This window comes from Spinacia oleracea, chromosome 2, assembly GCF_020520425.1.
Source record: "Spinacia oleracea cultivar Varoflay chromosome 2, BTI_SOV_V1, whole genome shotgun sequence".
Taxonomy (NCBI): Eukaryota; Viridiplantae; Streptophyta; class Magnoliopsida; order Caryophyllales; family Amaranthaceae; genus Spinacia; species Spinacia oleracea.
Genome location: NC_079488.1, coordinates 82,900,969 through 82,921,452, shown reverse-complemented (window position 1 = coordinate 82,921,452; position 20,484 = coordinate 82,900,969). Strand labels below are relative to the sequence as shown.

The 20,484-nt window shown below is 34.9% G+C and overlaps 3 protein-coding genes across 4 annotated transcripts; all 3 read left to right on the top strand.

The window, feature by feature from the left end:
* Positions 1-1,510: 1,510 nt before the first annotated feature.
* LOC110805889 (uncharacterized mitochondrial protein AtMg00810-like) lies at positions 1,511-1,900 on the top strand. Its single transcript, XM_022011507.1, has one exon. It carries the CDS (start codon positions 1,511-1,513, stop codon positions 1,898-1,900), a length of 390 nt encoding a protein of 129 aa, XP_021867199.1.
* Positions 1,901-4,540: 2,640 nt separating this feature from the next.
* Positions 4,541-5,944, top strand: LOC130467585 (uncharacterized). The gene is made up of 3 exons (XM_056836131.1): positions 4,541-4,764; positions 4,880-5,289; positions 5,358-5,944. Exons 1-3 carry the CDS (start codon positions 4,541-4,543, stop codon positions 5,942-5,944), a joined length of 1,221 nt encoding a protein of 406 aa, XP_056692109.1.
* Positions 5,945-10,096: 4,152 nt separating this feature from the next.
* LOC110805898 (bifunctional purple acid phosphatase 26-like) lies at positions 10,097-19,211 on the top strand. Of its 2 annotated transcripts, XM_022011515.2 has the most exons (10): positions 10,301-10,561; positions 12,379-12,579; positions 12,690-12,801; positions 13,303-13,538; positions 13,626-13,764; positions 14,570-14,790; positions 15,059-15,180; positions 16,763-16,924; positions 18,327-18,389; positions 18,951-19,211. In XM_022011515.2, the coding sequence occupies exons 1-9, from the start codon at positions 10,388-10,390 to the stop codon at positions 18,355-18,357; spliced, it is 1,398 nt and encodes a 465-aa protein (XP_021867207.1). In that variant the 5' UTR covers positions 10,301-10,387; the 3' UTR covers positions 18,358-18,389; positions 18,951-19,211. The 2 variants fall into 2 exon arrangements, with proteins under 2 accessions (XP_021867208.1, XP_021867207.1); XM_022011516.2 differs by lacking the exon at positions 18,327-18,389 and having other exon boundaries at positions 10,097-10,561.
* The last annotated feature ends 1,273 nt before the right edge of the window (positions 19,212-20,484 follow it).

The window sequence follows — 20,484 nt, the reverse complement described above, 5'->3', positions numbered from 1 at the left end:
ACCAAGTTCAACAATAATATCAACATAACCAAGTTCAACAACAAGATTCAACATGGTTTCAACAATTAGCACACATTCCAAGCACACAAGTATGTACGTACCTTGTATAAACAACTAATAGGCCACTTTAACACTTTCAAATATCGCCTAAAGAAAATTCTCCGCCTAAAACAACCAACAAATAATCCCAATCAATTTCTAATCATTCGCAACCATAATAAAGCATTCCAAATACATCCTAAATATACTTAGAACATTCCCCAACATCAAAACTTGAGTATTTGATTTCCTAGCATAATAATTATTGAATCAATGATTGAAATTCGTTGAAAACTCTTCGCAAACATCATACTTTAATTTCCAGCAATATAACTACTTTCAAACTGCTCCAAAACATAATTAACATGTTTGAAATCATAAAAACAATAACTTTAATAATTCCTAAACATCCTACCATGATTTAAAATTATTAAAAACCTTAAAATTCATACTTTAAATAACTAAAAATCAATATTTCAATGCATTTATATAATCTGAAAATTAATAATTTAATTATGCAAACATATAATTCTTGAAATTCATAATCAAATCATAAAAGTTATAATTTTAATTCAAGAAACATAATTAAATTATTAAAACGTAATTAAATTCATTAATTAGTTTAGGGTTTAAGGAAATAACCAAAAGTTAGGAGAGAGGAAGGACGAAGGCATGGCTGGAGGCGCGGCTGGAGGCGCGGCTGGGCGGCATGGTTGCACACGGAGGTGCGCTGGTGGCTGCGAACGGATAAACAACCGAGTAAGGTTGTAGAAAACGAACAAGAGAAAGAATGAAGCAAGAGAGGGAGGAGGAATAAGAGATTACCGGCGCAGCAAGCATGGAGGCGTCTCAACGGCGCGGCAAGGTGGTGGCATAGTAGCGGCGACCTGGTGGTGGTGGTGGTGGTTGTCGCAGAAAACAAAACCACGAGTGAGGAGGCATAAAACAAAAAGAACGACATAACAAGAGAAGGAGAACGAAGGGGAAGTACCGACCGTCGGATCGAGGAGGAGCAGCGTCGTGGTTGACGGCGTCGGAGATCCAGCGGTGGCTGGTGCGGCGGTGCAAGTTGGTGGCTGAGTAGAGCCACGAACGAAGGAGGGAAGGAGAGAAGGGTTTTGCTTTTTTTCTCTTTTTCTATGTTTCACGTGAATTAGAGGGAGGGAAGAGAGTATGGGGTTTATTGTTTGGGCTTGCAAATGGGCTAGAATTAGGATTTGGGTTGTTGAATCCAAAATGGTTAGGATTGCTTTCTAATTTCAATCGAACGTGTTTTCGTAATTCGAATTCTTTTCAACGTAAAATTCTAAAATTACTTTTAATTTCATAAATCGTTAAAATATTTAAAACGTAAATAAAATAAATATACGTTAATTATATATTTATTACTAAAATTCATAAATTCTATTTAAATATAGATAATATACGTTAAAATATATTTAATAAAATTTATAAATTTACGGGGGATTACATGCTTTATGTTAATGATCTTATTATGTTTGGGAATGATTCCGCTACAATCACTACTTTTAAGCCATACTCGAGGGACTGCTTCAAAATGAAAGATTTGGGCTCTTTGAAATATTTTCTTGGCATTGAGGTTTCCCGGAGTGCTTCAGGTTTATTTTTATGTCAACGCAAATACACTTTGGATATTATCACTGAAGCAGGATTATCTGGAGCTAAACCTTGTGGATTCCCAATTGAGCAAAATCATCGTTTGAGTCTTGCAGATGGCCCACTCCTCAAGGATCCCGAGGCATATCGTCGCCTCGTAGGGCGGCTTGTTTACTTGGTTGTTACACGCCCTGATCTTGCTTATTCCGTACATGTCTTGTCTCAATTTTTGCAAGAACCCTGAGTCGCTCATTGGGATGTTGCTTTACTTGTTGTTCGTTATCTCAAAGTCACTCCAGTACAGGTATTCTCCTAAGTGTTGATAGTGATTTAAGTCGTCAAGGATGGTGCGATTCAGATTGGGCAGCTTTCCCGATTACTCGTCGATCCCTAAGCGGTTGGCTCGATTTTTTGGGAAATCTCCTATTTCTTGGGAGACTAAGAAGCAACACACAGTTTCGCGCTCATCGGCAGAGGCAGGATATCATTCTATGGAAGCACTTACCTGCGAACTTAAATGGTTGAAGGGATTATGAGCCTCGGAGTTCATCATCCTAAGGTTATTTCGCTCTTTTGTGACAGTCAGTATGACTTACATATTGCAAAGATTTCATGAACGCACCAAACATATTGAGATCGATTGAAATTTCGTTCGAGATGCAGTGATAGAAGAGATTATTGCACCGTCATATGTTGCTACAACATCTCAGTTGGCTGACATTTTTACCAAAGCTCTAGGTAAGACACAGTTTGACTATTTGTTGTCCAAGTTGGGCATTCATGATCCACACCATGCTTTAACTTTAGGGAGGGTGTTAAGAAAAGATAATAATTAGAATTGGGTTATAATTCTAATACTAAATGTTAGTCCTAGAGTTTACGTTAGATTTGGATTACTATTCATAGCTGTAGTATAAGATTATGATTCATAAGTCCACTAGGAGTTCGAGCTATGTGGCCTTGATGGGTAAATGCATGGGTCTAAATGTTAGACCAAGTTTCATGGAGATTCGAGTTCGAGCTATGTGGCGAGTTACAGGAGGATTAGAGGTCATCGACCTTGGTAAAAATGTTTACTTATTCCGTTTTACGGTTAATGATGATTATGAAAGGGCCTTGTTTGGTGGACCCTGGTTCATTTTGGATCACTATCTAATGATGTCTACTTGGAAGCCAAATTTCAGACCTTCGATTAACACCTTTGATCATATGACGGTTTGGATAAGATTTACTGAATTACCTGTTGAATATTACGATAAGGAGGCCCTTTTTGACATCGCTAGGGTGGTTGGAAAACCAATCCGGGTAGATTATGCAACGGATAAATTAACACGAGCACGATATGCGCGAGTCTGTATTGAAATAAATCTCAATGACCCCCTGGTTACAAAAGTTTGGGTGGGTGGTGCTTGGCAGTATATTTCTTACGAGAACATCAATTCCTTGTGTTTTACATGTGGCAAAATCGGCCATTTAAAGGACACGTGTTCGTTAAAATCTAATGAGGAGGATAATGGTAAGGTGGCTTTAGGTGGAACTAGTACTATCATCATGAACCAGCAAGTTAATGGGCCACTGAATAGTTTGGAGCAAGAATCGAAAGAAAAAATGGGCTCTGCTGACAGGGCACAAAGGAAAGAAGAGATTGGTTTGAATGGGGCTGATAATTATGGGCCTTGGACAGTTGTAACCAATAAAAGAAGTACTAAGCTTAAATTGGGCCAAGGGCGTTCAGCTAACTCTAGTTACAAAGGAGCAAATTCGAAAATTAACGAATACAGAGGTAACAAAAGCACGCCAGTAATTAATGTTCACCAATTCCCAACTGGTTCCAATGCTCGATATATGAAAGGGCAAAATATTACCCAATTAGAGAGAATCAACTCTTCGGCTAATTTGGATTTCCAAAAAAATAATAATGATGGAGATTTTAAGGGATACTCAGCAAGCAAGAAATCGAAGGGTTTGGAAGAGGAATTGGGACACGTGCCGCAAGCATTAACACACTTGGTAGGTGGGAGTGACTCACCTGTTTCTTCTTTACCCTTTCAAATAAATTCAGCTCCAGTAAACCAAAGTAACACTCCAACTTCTCACTCCTCCTCTACTCTCTCTCCAAATCTTCACAATATTTCTGTTTCTTCTGTTTCGTCCTTCAATGACCAACCAAATTCCATCTCCACCTCCATTGGAGGGAAATGTCAATCAATCTCAACCAATGCAGACCACATCTCCTCCTCGGATAACTTACCAGCGCAGAGGTCATCTGAATTGGATAGCCAGAGGGCCAAGGCTAAACACGCAGAATCAAGTGGTGGTGAGCGACGGTCAATCGAGCCAGACACGGTCCAAAACCCTCAATCTGTTCCCACAACATCCAATGACGAACCCATGTTTATCGGAGATGGAGAAAAGTCAGGCGAGGGGAATTGCATGCATGCCGGTGAATATAGTGGAATCTCTGCAGAGGAGAGAGACAACTCAACTCAGGAGGCCAATGCCTCTAAGGGTGGGTCGTATGAACTCACTTCACATGCAAGGTTTCAGAAATCCAGCTCCACATCCAGTATTTCGCGAAGAGTTTCAGATCACGCCCTTGTTGTTCGTCACGGAAAGTCTAGATTTGGCATGATCAGATCGCTCGGTCGCCATGTTCAGAACTCAGCAGGAGGTAGTGGGAGTGCAATTGGAAGCTCAATTTTATCAGCCATTTCCGAACCATCACAGAATCTTCACTTCAATCTCACCAATTCGCAAGGCGGATGTAACCCTGATGAACATGACGGAGCATTGGAGGGATTGGGAGGAGTACTATCTCCCTCTTAATAGTGCTCCAGGAGCGAAGCCAGTGGTGACTCTTCAACGACCTCTACCCAATTTAGGTATGAAAATCTGTCTCTGGAATGTTCGTGGTGCTTCAAAGGATAAATTTATTCCACATGCATGGATTATTGTGGAGGATCATCGTCCTTCCATCTTGGTTATGGTTGAAACAAAATGTGAAGAGTATCGGGCAAGGGAGGTAATGTATCGTCTCAGGTTTGATGATTGTAAGGTTATTCCCTCGACGGCTAAAAGGGGGGAATTTGGCTTTTTTGGAAGAAGGAGGTGGATATAGCTAGCTACACAGCATCTTTTACTCAGTTCCATGTCTTATTTCATTTTAAGAACGTGGTTCCAGATGTCCTTGTCACTGGAATGCATGCACCTAGTGTTCCTGCAGTGAGACATCGTATGTGGAAAGACATGCAGCAAAACTTACCCCCCCCCCCCCTCAGACTCCTTGGCTGGTTATGGGTGATCTCAATGAGATAACAAGTCAAGCTGATAAGCAGGGTGGTAGACCATTTAGATTTTCTCAATGCAAGGATATGAACAACTTTGTGGACGCTGCGGGTCTAGTTGATTTGGGCTATGATGGTTGTCCTTTTACTTGGACGAATGCTAGGGATGGTGCAGCACTCATTCGTGAAAGGTTGGATAGGGCTCTGGTCAACTCACCTTGGCTTCACATCTTCCCTCATACTAAGGTACACCATATCCCTCGTACTTATTCTGATCATGCTCCTATTTTAATTTCTTTGGATAATCCTAAGGTTGATGGCCCCTCCCTTTTCGTTGTAAAGAAGTTTGGTTAGAACATGCTGATTTCTCTAAATTCTTTGTTAATAATTGGCTTTCCCCTGATTCTAACTTTTTAGAAGGGAGGGATCATTTTCTGACCAGTATTAAGAATTGGAATCAAAATGTTTTTGGTAACCTCTATTATAAAAGAAAACGTCTTTTAGCTAGGATTAATGGGATTCAATTAGCTTTAGCTAATAAGTATTCTGGTTTTTTGGTTAATCTGGAAAGAGATCTTTTAAAACAACTCGATGATATCTTAAATAAGGAACGACTAATATGGGCTCAAAAAGCTGGTATGAATTGGCGAAAATATGCAGATTATAACACTAAGTACTTTCACATTTTGGCCAAGATTAGAAAAAGCAAAGGAAAAATTCTCACTTTACAAAATGATCAGGGGGAGTGGATCACAGATCAAACAAGTTTAAAGTCTTTGGCGGTTAATTATTTTAATAAACTTTTACAAACCACTCATGTTTTTAGCTCGTTCAAAAATTCAGGTTTGAGTCCTTGTAAAATCTCAGATACGGACAAAACAAATCTTATTAGGGAGGTTACTATGGAAGAGGTCAAGTCTAATCTTTTTAGTATGGACCCTATTAAGTGTCCCGGTCCCGATGGCATTCAAGCGGTCTTTTTTCAGAAGCATTGGGATTCTTAAGGGTCTAAAGTTTGGAATTTTTGTGTGGATTGTTTTAGATCCGGAAAGATACCTCATATTATTAATGAATCGTACATTTCTCTTATTCCGAAGAATGATAATCCTTCTCTTATAACGCATTTTCGTCCAATCGGTCTTTGTAATACTATTTATAAATTAATAACCAAGATTATTTCTTCAAGAATAAAAGGTTTTTTACATAGAATTATTAGTCTTTTACAATCCAGTTTTATAAAGGGAAGAGGTATTGAAGATAATGTCATTTTGATTAAGGAGGTAGCTCACTTTTTTCATAAGTGGAGAAAGGGTCAAAATATTTTTGCTTTGAAGCTTGATCTAACTAAAGCTTACGATAGTTTGGAGTGGGACTTTATTCGGGACACTTTAGTGTGGTTTGATTTTCCAGATCTATTAATTAAGCTTATTATGTGTTGTATTACTACCCCTTCAATTTCGGTCTTGTGGAATGGTGAAATTACTTCTGCCTTCAACCCTACTAGGGGAATTAGACAGAGAGACCCCCTTTCTTCTTACATTTTTGTGCTGTGTTTAGATCGTCTCTCTACTTTAATTGAAGAAAAGGTTAGAATTAATGATTGGAAGCCTTTAAAGCTAACTAAGTTCATTCGAATTTCACATGTTTTTTATGCGGACGATGTTTTCTTATTTTGCAATGCCACTAGGAATAATTTAGATGTTGTTTTAAATACCTTGGAGGATTTTGGCACCCTGTCTGGACTTTGACTTAATATCCAAAAATCTTCTTTAATCTTTCCAATGAAAATGAGTCATGTTGTCAGGAATGATGTTTTAGCTGGTCATGGTTTTAGAGTCACGAGTTTTTTTGGCAAATATTTGGGTGTAGATATTAGGCCTAATAAGCTCAAAATCAGTAATTTTATGGGGTTGTTAGATAAAACTATGGATCGTATAAAGGGATGGCAGGCTAAACTTCTTAACATGGTTGGACGATGCACTTTGGTCAAGTCTGTTCTTAATTCTTATCCTCTTTACTCTATGCAAACTAGTATTCTGCCATGTAGTATCCTTAATCTGTTGGAGAAAAGTTGTAGAAGGTTTTTGTGGAATAAGGTGGATAGGTCGCATTATGTTCCTCGTACTAATTGGGGTGCAATTACTAAACCTATGAACTTAGGTGGTTTGGGAATTAGGAAACTCAAGGAGTGGAATTTGGCTTTCATGGCAAATTTGGGATGGAAAATGATAAATAATCCAGAAAAATTGTGGGTGCGGGTTTTCAAAGACAAATATTTTAAAAAAACCAATTTCATGGATTATTTGTCATCTTCTACCAATTCACCAATTTGGAGAGATATTTTGAAGGGTCGTCAGATTTTAGCAAATGGTTTAATTATGGGAATTGGGAATGGGAAGAGCACTTCTCTTTGGTATAATCATTGGGTCGGAAATGGACCGTTGTATAAGTTTATGAATAGAGACGTCCCGGATTCTAAGGCCCATTGGTTTGTTAGTCACATCATTCAAGATCATAAATGGTATTTGGAGGATATTAGACATCTTATTTCTGAAGATATTTGTAACCTAATTCAAGCTACTCCTTTGTCTAATCAAAACCAATAGGATTTTATTCGATGGAGATTTTCTAATAATGGTAACTTCACCATAAAGTCAGCTTATTTCTCGGTTTGTGAGTCTTTCTGGAACCCTAACCCTAATATCTTTAATTGGAAAGCTTTATGGAAAGTTAAGTGCCCTTTCAAATATAAAATGCTTCTTTGGAATGCAGCCCATGAAATTTTACCAGTAGCTGAGAAACTCTCGCATTTCATCCCCAACTTAGTTCTAAATTGTACTAGATGTAATTTAAGTGCTGAAAATCATTTGCATCTTTTTCGGGATTGTTGTGAATCTAGTATAATATGGAACTTTGTTTTTCAAAGAATCAGCTTTGCAAAGAACATTAATCTAAGTTTGTTTTTCAATAGTAATTGGAGTCAGTGGATCTGTTTTAATATGTCACAGGGAATGGATTGGAAAGTTCTCTTTTGTGTTTGTCTTTGGCATCTTTGGAAATCCAGGAATATGGCCGTCTTTGATCAGAAAATGAAAAAAGTCTTTTCCATTTTTAACTCAATATTCGTGGATTTCTCTGCCGCTAATCACATTTTGCAGGGTAAAGCAAAAGCAAAAGAGAGCCATGCTGATAGACTAGGGAAGGCTTGGAAAGCACCCCCAGAAGGCTACATCAAGCTTAATACAGATGGATCCTGGAAAGCAATTAACAAAGCAGGAGGTGGAGGTGTCTTTAGAAGACCTACTGGTTCCTGGTTTTCGGGATACTCCTGCAAATATTTCTCTGTCTCCCCTTTGGCAGCTGGACTTGATGTTGTAAAGGATGGGTTAATCATGGCGGAGGAGTATGGAATTAGAAAGCTGGAAGTTGAAACTGATGCTATTTCGTTGAAGATTATGCTGGATACTTTGGATCAGAATTATCATCATAGCTATCTCCAATCATCAATGATGTTGTAGGTTTGTTAACAAAATTTGATCGCGTAGAGTTCATGCACATCCCAAGAGCAAATAACACTGTTGCGCATGAGCTTGCTGCATATGGGATGAGTATGTTAGAAAAGAAGAAGGTGCATTATGTTGTTCCAGAATTTGAAAATGACGTTTTTGAGAAAGACTTTCACATTATCTCCCATCGTACTGGTGTCGAAGATCCTTTTCCACCAGTTGGAGATGATGGAGAAGTGCTAGAGGTTAATGATTCAACCATGGTGGAGGATATGGATACCTCAGAAGACCACTTCCTGGTGGGCTCTATTCCAATCTCTGTAAGGCAAGATGGAGCAGGATCTTCCTCAGGTGCTCAAGATGAACCAGGTTTCGATGGACATAGCAAGGAGAAGGGGAAAGCCATTCTGCTGGAAAAATAGAATTAAGAAGTCCCTATCTCTTCACCTAGATGGATTAATTAGTGAAGATGTAATCTATGTGTTGTTTGTCTTTTGGTCCCTAGGTGAAGTTTTTGGTTGGAATATTGGTAGGCTTAACAATAGCTATAACTGTATTTTTTGGGCCGCAAGTTTTTGGGTTTGGGCCATTGTAGTTTGTAATCTCGTTTCCGCTAGTGCGGTTTAATCTAATATAAGTCTCCGTTGTGTGTTAAAAAAAAAAGTCCACTAGGGGTATTAGTTGGAATTAGTGTACTATATATATCCCTTGTAATTAGCAATACAATTCACGCTTTCAGGCTTTAATATAATCTTAGCATTTTGGATTAATGGTTTTGTGGGCCTTTAATAGTTCCAAGTTGTGTGGACTTGAATTTCATATTGAACTTTGCAAAATATGTTCAGTAGTAGTAGTTAAGTTCCGCTGTAAAATTCTGATAATAGCCTTAACCATTTTCATGGTGGCGGTAATGCCTTGGTAATTCCTTTTATTTATTAAAAAAAAGTTTTAAAAAGCAAGGAATTATTAGGGTGTTTCAATTATATTTTCATGAATATGGGTAAATATAATCATATATCAATTAAATATACAAAATATGCGCACAAGTTAACAAATTTTCATACACAATTTATAGTTAATCAAATTCAACCTTGAAATGACGTATAATCCAAACCAAAATCATATTACACCCAACAATAGTAACAATAACATGTTTATTGTGTTTAAGTTCTTCATAATCTTACTTATTACTATAAATACACAAATTTTCAATTGATCGGGTAAAAAAGGGTTTGATCAGGTTTGATCCCATTACTTTTCGGGTTGTTTGAGTTCGGATAAAATCGGATTAAAGGGCACAAAATCTTGTTCAAAACTCAAAATTTTCAAGTCAATTTCGGACCAGTTTCGGGGCGAATTGGTTTTTGACAGGTCTAACCTTTAGTATTGGACAAAAATCCACATCACGGGTTGTGATTTATCAGCCTTCGGCCCTCGTTGTATATAATAAAGATATTGCACACTCTAGCAAATTTAAGGCCACAACCCACAAGGGCACAAGGCCCACAATGTTGTACTACAAAATGTGGTAGTTTCAAATTTTCAACACTCACGAGGCACAATATAATACGGAGAAACGCCAAGCTAATTGAACAAGAATCACGAGGTACAATATAAAAATGCCAACCCTGAATGAACAAGAATCAGAATCACACATTGTAAGATATTGGAGTATATATTTATAGATAACACTATCAAACTATCTTCAACAAAAACCACACAAATGATGCTACAAGTACAAAATAATTATACAAAAACGTGTGTAAATTAATTTAAAAATCCAAATCGTCCACAAAAAATAAAAACTTACTTTCATTGTGTAGTACGTAGACTGTAGTGCATAGTATTTGTTTCGACTATAAATATAGCTCGAAATAATAAGTTTAAGCAAAGCAAACCAAAAGGGAGGCATATCATAAAAACAATTTAAAAAAGCTAAGTATGAATAAAAAGTTGATAATTAGTACTATAATTAGCATTTTAATTAGTTTAAGCAATGTGGTTAATGGTGATAGTTTTACAAGCTCTTACGTGAGGCTCGATCCTCCTTCCACTGATATTCCTCTTGATAGTGAGTTCTTTGCTGCTCCTGAAGCCTACAATGCTCCACAACAGGTATATATGTATGGCGCGCAGCGCTATAATTTTTCTGCGTTAATTTTTATTACTTCGTATTAGTATTGTTGTTGTTGTTGTTGTTGTTGTTGTTGTTAAATATTGATGCAGGTCCCGTTGTTTAATTTAGAACATCAAACGAGCAAGTTAGGAATTAATTAGACTTAAAGCGCAAACAAAGTAATTAATCTAATATATATACCAAAAGGCCTTGCGCGCACAAGGTGTACAATAAATTTATTGTACACTAAAGTAACTTTTACCTAATTTTTTTGTAACTTTTACTATGTTTTGGTTAACTTTTATATTACGAAAAAAAATTGATGGATTAACATTTTAAAAGGTTAAATGACTAATTTTTATACATTATTAATGATTTTAAATATTTTTTTTTATTAAAATGAAAAAACAATTATCAATAAAAAATAAATAACTTTTACGTATATAAGGGTAACTTTTATGTACTTTGAGTCAACTTTTACTTCGGTGTACAATATTTATTGTACGCCCCTTGTAAATAAGAATTTTTGTATATATACTCCCTCCGTCCCAAAATTATAGTCTCGTTTGACTAAAAACACGGATTTCAAGAAAAGTGGAATGTAATGTGTCGGAAATTGAAATATAGTATATTGATGATGAAAAAGTAAAATATAGTGCATGTAAAAAGGAATAAAGTACATGGGGAAGAGAAAATAACACATGTTAAAAGGAATAAACATTTTATTTTTGTTTTGTGGTCCCAAATGGGTAACATGTGAATTTTTTTGTGTTTAAATAAGGAAACAAGACTATAATTATGGGACGCCCGATTTGGAAAACAGGACTATAATTTTGGGACGGAGGGAGTATATTATTATAAAAATAAAGGAGGCTTATTTGCTAAATTATTAGAGCGTCACTTAGGAAATCTAATGATTATCGCTAATGAAAAATAAGATTTTAAATTAAAAAAGCAGAGTGCCACGTAGATCAATAATTAGGTGCAACATAGATATTTTAATAAATTACCTAATAATGTATACAACGTAACTCCATCTAAAATTAAATACTCTGATAAATAAAATTCAATCTAAAAGCAAACACTAATCTAAAATAAAATTCTACCCGAAATAAGATTACAAAATTATTTTTGAATTAAAATAGGCGGGTGTCACGTAAATATTTTAATTAACTAATTACTACACCGTTCGTCTCTTTTTTTTTTCCTAAATATTTTACTTATCCAAACTCCATCCAAAACAAAACATTCTAATAATTAAAAAGTAAATCTATAATTAAAATCAATTCAATTCAAAATCAAACATTAATCTAATTTAATATATAAAATATAGCAGTTGTAATAGGAGTTTTATTTAACATAACAATTTAATAGAATATGTCTATCGCACGGGCTAAAATCTAGTTGCTTCACTATTTGAATTCTAAATTAATTCCAAGTCTATAGGTCACCTCTAATTCTTATACTTTTGTACTAGATCCGTTAAATGGTGGGGCAGGTTTGGGCCCGGTTATGACCAAAAGTTTCAGCCCACCATACGGGCCGTGCAAAATATTAGCCGATTTTCTGCCGAAATCGATCCACTATTTCAGACGAAACGTAACATGCATTTCAGGTCAATTTTTGATGGACTAATTTTATAACTAAAATTTTAGTTATGAGTTGCCCAAAACCTATCAAAGAAAATTTAAATTGGGCAGGGCTGGGTCTGGAAAATAAGCCTAAAATTTTGCCTCACCCCTTCATTTTCAGGCCTGGCCGGGCCAACGGGTCAGGATTAAGATGGTCAGGTTTAACTGGTATTATCAATGTGTAGGTGCACATTACTCAAGGAGACTACGATGGAAAGGCAGTTATAATATCGTGGGTGACACCTTATTTACATGGGTCACACACAGTGTACTATGGAACAACAAAGGGTAAATATACCTCCAAAGCAAAGGCAACCAATACAAGCTATAGCTTCAATGTCTACAAATCTGGACAAATTTACCATTGTCTTGTTGATGGTTTGGAGGTAATTATATATAGCTAATTAAATTGTTCAAATTAATTAAGTTATCCACGATAGATAATTAATAGTACGTTCTAGTTTCTTAACAAACTTCTGGGTATTTTCCGATGTAGTATAACACCAAATACTACTATCGAATTGGAAGTGGTCCTTCTAATCGCGAATTTTGGTTCCAAACACCTCCAGAGGTTGGTCCGGACTCCCCATACACATTTGGATTAATCGGTACGTTTTGAATTTCACATGTTTCAATATTTATGATTTTGAATTTAGAAGGCCGATTTAACATAAATTTGTATGACTTCTTCGAACTCAATGTTAAAGTACTTAACTAATAAATTAAGGCCAAATATATTGTAACATTTTCTTCGCATCATTCTTATTTGCTAATTATTTATTTTTGTTAAAATCAGACCACATTAGATAAGAAAATTCAAGATCAAACTAGACCAACAAAACCAAAAAAGCAATCACAGAAAATATTTAGACCAGGCCAGAAAAAACTAAACCAGACCAAACTATGAATATCGATCAGCCCAGAGCAAACCAAAAACCAAAAAAATTTACCGATCGTTTTTGTCATATGGTAATAAGGCGTTTTCTTGTAGTGAACAGGCCAGAGTTCCAGACCAAAAACTAGGAAATCCATACCATACCAGGTCAAAAGAAGAGAAAATAGCCTAATTATTGATATGCCCTTAATTAACTTATTTGTGTGTTTTTCAGGTGATTTAGGGCAAACAATGAACTCACTTTCCACCTTGCAACATTACATGAAAGGTGAAGGGCAAACTGTGTTGTTTGTGGGAGATCTTACTTATGCGGATAGGCATATCGATGAGGCTCCACACGAGGGTGGCTTGAGATGGGATACTTGGGGCCGTCTTGTTGAGCCAAGCACCGCTTATCAACCCTGGATTTGGACTTGTGGAAATCATGACATTGACTACTTTCCTAAATTGGTAATTAATTTGTATATATTCCGTAATTTTTTTATAATATAGTTAAGTAAGTGTCAGACAATCTGATAAAAACGAGCTATTATATAGGGCCTGCTTGGGGAATTCATGCAATTTAGAGAAAGATACCCTTCACCATACAAGGCTTCTGAGAGCACAAGTCCTCTTTGGTATGCAATCAGGCGTGGTCCGGCTCACGTTATCGTGCTCGCTAGCTACTCTGGTTTCGGTAATTAAGGCTAATGTTCTATTCACCTTATTCTTATTGTTTATTACTTCCATTTGTTAAAATCAGACAAGTCCCAAAGAAAGAAAAATTCAGATGGATAAGACAATATCAGAAAAAGCAAAAACACTTATAGAAAACGTTAAGAGCATATATACCAGAAAAATTTAGGAAAAAACACTTACAGAAAACGTTAAGAGCATATATACCAGAAAAATTTAGGTAGATCAAAGAAATCAACCAGATCAAAACTAGAAAAATCAGACCATACCAAAACATACGAAAACGGTTTCTAGCTATTCTGGTTTTGGTAGTCAAGCCTATGTTCTAATCACCTTGTTCTTATTACTTACTTTTTTTTGTTAAAATCGAACCAGACCTGACCAATTCAGACAAATTCAGACAGATAAGACCCTACTATAAAAAATAAAAAATACTCAGGCCATACCAGAAAATTTCAGACAGACCAGAAAAATCAAACCAGATATAAAGATAGAAAAACCAGACCAGGCCATGAAAAGAGCAGAGCCTTAAATAACTTGAGTTGTTCAATGTTATTAAATAAACAACAATTCTAACTTTAACTATTTCTACGTAATCGACAAACCAAGATGAATTATACTAGACCAAAAATTAGAAAAATCAGACCTATCAAGCCATGCGAAAACAGCAGATCCTTAAATAACTTGCATTGTTGATTGTTATTAAGTAGGAAGTTTTAAATAAACAATAGTTCTAAATTTTAACTATTTATCGGTAACCCTAAATGGTTAATATTTTGTTCTCCTTTTCGATCATTTTCCGACAGTAAAATACACGGCTCAGTATCGGTGGCTAGACAATGAGCTGAAAAAAGTTGACAGGAAGAAGACACCATGGTTAATAGTAATAATGCACGTTCCACTCTACAACTCTAATACCGCTCATTACATGGAGGGGGAAAGCATGAGATCTGTCTTCGAGCAATGGTTCGTAGACTACAAAGTCGACGTCGTTTTTGCTGGCCATGTTCATTCTTATGAGAGATCGGTATGTCTCATGACTGATAGTCGAAATAGATTATATGAATAATTATGTCAAAAGTAAAACTGTGCAATTAAAAAAGAACAGAGTAACACAAGTTGGTGGGGACAGGGGAATTCACCTAATTAATGGCACATTGGCACCCCATCCAATCATCCATTGTGTTATGTTTGGAACTTGGAAGTGGTTCAAATGTTGACTTGCGCAATTGAGATGACTAACCTGATATTGCGTATATGTGTTGATTCAATATGGTCAATTTTTCTTATTTCAGCATAGAGTCTCAAATTTGAAGTACAACATATCAAATGGTGCATGTAGTCCCGTGTTGGACGAATCGGCTCCTTTTTACGTAACTATTGGAGATGGTGGAAATTCTGAAGGAATTGCGGGAGAGTAAGATTATTTTCTCTGCCTCTTGATTAACATAGTTTATTTGCTAATCTGATTCCTCTGTTCGAAATTAATAATCATATACATTATTTTAGGTAAATCTATAGTTGGATAAAATTTCATTTAAGGGCATATCCCGATTATCGTGGTGTCATTTAAGGGCATGTCTCGATTATCAAAAGGTCTTGCGCGTACAAGGTGTACAATAAATTTATTGTACACCAAGATAACTTTTACCCAATTTTTTGTAACTTTAACCTAGTTTTGATTAACTTTTATATAGTAAAAAAAAGTTGATAGAAATGGTTAAATGATTAATTTATACATTATTAGTGGATTTGAAGAAATATGTTTTACTGAAATGAAAAAAATTATCATTAAAAAATACTCCGTAGATAACTTTTACATATATAAGCTTAACTTTTAAACAATTTGAGTTAACTTTTATCCCGGTGTACAATATTTATTTTCCCCCTTTGTAAATAAGAATTTGTGCTCGATTATTGTGGTGACATTTTGGCCATGTTTGCAATATTGGAGGAAAATTTAATTTTAATAATTCTTTGACCGGTTTTATTTTTATTAATCCCACATATGAGTCTTTTTAATAACCAATCTTTTAGATCGATTCTCTTTTAATGGTCTTAGCAGGTAACCAACAACTATAGCAAGTTGTCTTAATTGATACGTGTCACTCTTTGATTGGTCTAATTTTTTTTAAAGTGTTTTTCCCCTTCCTCATTTTCTTTCCTCAAGCCGACATACCCCTCCTTTAATGATCTGACGACTAGGTGAGGCATAATGGTTCGTGATGAACTTGTGGGGGGGGGGGGGTGTGAATGATCAGTAATTAAAAAAATATAACAACCGTTTCTTCAGGTGGACGGTTATAAGAGACCATTAAAATAGAATAGGTCCAAAAGATTGGATTATTAAAAAAAAATGTCGTATGTGGGATTAAGAAAAGAGAAATGCAAATGTGGATTATTAGAATCAATTAAAGGTTAAATATTAGTTGATTTATTAATTTGTTGAATTAGTTGTTTGCGTAAAATATTTGGTAAATTAGTTGTTAGTTAATGAGAACATGACCATTAAAACATTGACAAGAGCCTTTCTTCACCAAAAAGAATGACAAACTTGGTAAAAGTTGTACTTTTAGACGATGTTGGACAAAATTGTCATTTTACACTCAATTCCCCAAAGCTCTATTGCAAAAACCTCTTTTATTAAGCTTTTTAAAAAATAGCTTTGTTTTAATCCTAAAACGCTTTTCCAAACCTTTTCATAACCAAAGACTCTCATCATATTTTTGAAATGGTAAAACTTCTAATTTACTTAAAAAATCTCTTTTTTCTGCAAACTTCTCATAACCATACACCCTCTTAGTAATGAAGTGGGTTAAGTCAATTTGCATACACAGAAGAAAAAAAAAAATATGTAACTTCTAATAGGCTTATAAACAAGCACGTAATGGGACGATACCTAATAAAATTTTCGCCTAGTAGTTAAGACTAGAGCATGTATACGACAGATCTCAAGTTCCTGCCTATGAGGCTCATTTGCGTATTGATTATTCTTGCAGGTATATATCTCCCCAGCCTCATTATTCAGCATTTCGTGAACCAAGTTTTGGGCATGCCATATTGGATATCAAGAACAAAACTCATGCTTACTATTATTGGCATCGTAACCAGGATGGCAACAAAGTTACTGCGGATTCTTTTGTGTTGCACAATCAATATTGGTAATACTCCATTCCTAGCTCAAACCAAACCCCCCACCCCCCAACCAAAAAAATAAATCAATCTATACTAACATATTAAAAGGCGTTGAGAAAAATGTCTATGTGGCACGTAATATACTCTTCCTTTTGCGCCGCATCATCCACTCACCAAATGATATGTCATATCATGGACAACCAACAATCAATACGTACAATGAGGTTCGAACTATAGACCTCAAGTGTGGAAGATAACTCTCATTACCATCTTAACCAACAACCATTTGTGGTTTATCTCCTCACATTAATTTATAAATGAATGTTAACATGAAGTTTACAACAACTAAACTTTTATGTGACTTTTTATTTTCTATTTACTATTTTGGAAAAAAATAATAATTAAAGAATTAGGACAACCATGGATAAACATGATGTCACAAGTCTCATAAGCATCAACTACAAAAATGTCTTGCATGACTGCATATGTCTAATTTGGTGTTTGTTAATTTTGAATCACTTATGTCCACTAGAAAATAAATTATACAAATTGTAAGATGATGCAATTGAAAAATTATTTCTCATAATAAATGGCTTAGTGTTTTTGTGCAGTTGACGAACTTGATGAATGCTTTCACTTAATGTTATACATGTATCTTATCAAATATTTTGCTCAAGAAAATTCTAAAATTAACTATTCAATGTAGCAATCGGGGCATCGCCCGAGCCACGCACTAGTTGTCTATTAAATTCCCTAAGCTAATTATTCATTCAACTTCTTAATTACGTACATACTTTCAGCCGTGAAAAGATGCATCATCTCACAAGAAAAAAAAAAGACCAACTTTGAATTAGCCTCTGTTCTTTTGAAGTGAAATTTCCCGAACTAAAATTAAATTAACAGTTTTCTAACCTCATTATTGATGAAATTTCGTAATCTAGACTTTCGGCCGTGAATAAGATGCATCATCTCACAAGAAAAAGACAAACTTTAAATTAGGTCTTGTTCTTTGGACTGAATTTTCCAGAACTGAAATTAAAGTAACTGAGCTCATGATCGATTGATGAAATTTCTTAATCATATACATTTCGGTCGTAAATAAGATGCATGATCTCACAAGAAAAGAAGTGAACTTTGAATTAGGACTTGTTCTTTGGACTCAAATTTCCTGAACTAAAGTTAAAATTAACTGAATTGAATGCTCCTGCACTAAACTGAGTTGAACCGGACTGAATGCTCCTGATTTAAATTGAACATAATGCTCCTAATTTGAACCGAATGCTCATGAACTGGATTTCTTTTGTTTTTACTACTAGTAACAATTAACAAAAATGTAAACTACACATGGTATGATTTAGAATAGTGCACACCCTTCCTTCGGGATGTTTTTTTTCCTCAATAGTTTTTTTTTACACTCTTTCTCAACAGGATGTCAGAGTTGGAACATACCCCAATTTGAACATACCCCAATTTACACTGCTTCTATATAAGGTATTACGTGTTCACAAATTCTTATTTACAATGGGTGTACAATAAATATTGTTCACCGAAGTAAAAGTTAACTCAAAATGCTTAAAAGTTAAACTTATATATGTAAAAGTTATCTATTTTGAAGTGACAATTTTTTTCATTTTAGTAAAACTTATTTCTTCAAAATCACTAATAATGTATAAAATTAATCATTTAATCATTTCTATCAACTTTTTTTTAACTAATATAAAAGTTAATCAAAACTAGGTTAAAGTTACGAAAAAAGGGGTAAAAGTTATCTTGGTGTACAATAAATTTATTGTACACCTTGTGCGCTCAAAACCTTTTGTTATATGCTACGTAGTACAAAGTATATTTTAGTTATGCAAACGGAGACGACAATGAACAATTATTAGAAAAGAAAGCCCACAGATTGAAGCCCTAATTTGATTTGCTCATTACTCTTATGATAAAAGCACACTTTTTCCTATCCAAAATTTAGACATTTATAAATAATTAAAGCCCTAATTTTTAGGTATGAACAAAATTTGATTTGCATGTACTCCTTTCTTTGTGGTCCAGGACAAACTACGTTTAATGTGATGGATCCCGGAGAGGTGATTTTCATTAGTCAATAAGGTCTCTAGAAGACTTGTGAATTTATGATAGTTTCTTTAAGAGCGTTATCCTGAGATCGACCTGAGTTATTTGGTATTGTATTATATTGTAATTCGTATTACTTACGTTCAGACTGGGTTTGTTTTTAATTTCTACATCTGTACCTTTTACGCTTATTATTTGCACGGGCTTCAATGTAATGCAATATTTAACCACTTATATAAATATCTAATTTCGTTTGTGAAAAAATTATAAAAACTTGATATTCTGAAAATACATAATGAGACTAATCTAACAAGATCTTACATAATAACGTTTTATATATATAGTTGGTTGTGTGAATGATATATCGAAAAATAGTTGGTAGTCAAATTTATTTATAAGGGGGACATGGAAGATGAGAGGTTGAATGGTTTATTGGAAAAATGTTTAGTTTTCTTGTACTTTTATTATTTTTGAAGTTAAGAATTAAAAATTATTAAGTTATAAGTACACTAATGCTTAGGGTTGAGCACAACATGGTACCCAGTTAAAATTTCAGGAACAGGAACCGGAACCTGTTGCAACAGGTTCCTGAAAATGAAAACCGGAACCTGTTCCAACAGGTTACGGTTCAGGGTACCCTGTCATTTTAAAATTTTAAATAAATTTTGCTAATTTATTGAAAAAATATGTACTTTATGGCTTGGGTTTAATTGTTTTATAGTTTGGGCTTAAATTGTAATTCTATATTTATATTTTCCAAAAATTAGCTTGGATTGTTTTATATTTTGGGCATAGAAAGCATTTTTGTATGGCTCGATCCCTTATTTAGGGTACTTTATATTATAATTGATATGTATAACGAAAAATAATTGGTAGTCAAATTTCGTTACCCGTAATCGGAACCTGTAGTTTCATTACCCGAAATCAGAACTGCACAACATGTTCTAGTTCCGACATGTGATCGGCCTTATAGGCACACACGTTTGTGTCGTACTGGATTCATATATCTCTTTTATAAATCTTCGGACGGACCAGGTTGTTTCATGACGGCTGGCCTTTACCAAGTCAGCCTATTATGGTAGAGCCAAATTTGTACAATGGTGTCTTTTATGAGGAACTACAATCGGATATCTGATATGTGTGGCAACACACATAACAGAGCGAAAGACAAAAGCTAAAAGATAAATTAGCTAAAAGCCAAAATAGCAAAAGACAAAAAAAAATTACTGGCAATTTATTTTTTGAGATTAACTATGAATATGAAAAAATGAAAAAATGGTACTCCCTTCGTATTTTAAAAAGAGATACATTTTGACCGTCACATAGTTTTAGGAGGGTGAGTTGAATGTATTAAAATAAGATGAAAGTGAGGTAATTGGTGAATTATTTGTTATATTAAAAAGATGGTGTGAGTAAGTGTAAGAACCACAAGAAAGAGAGAAATATTAATATAATTGGAAGTGGGGACCAAAACATGCCAAAAAAGGGAAGTGTATCTCTTTTTAAAATACAA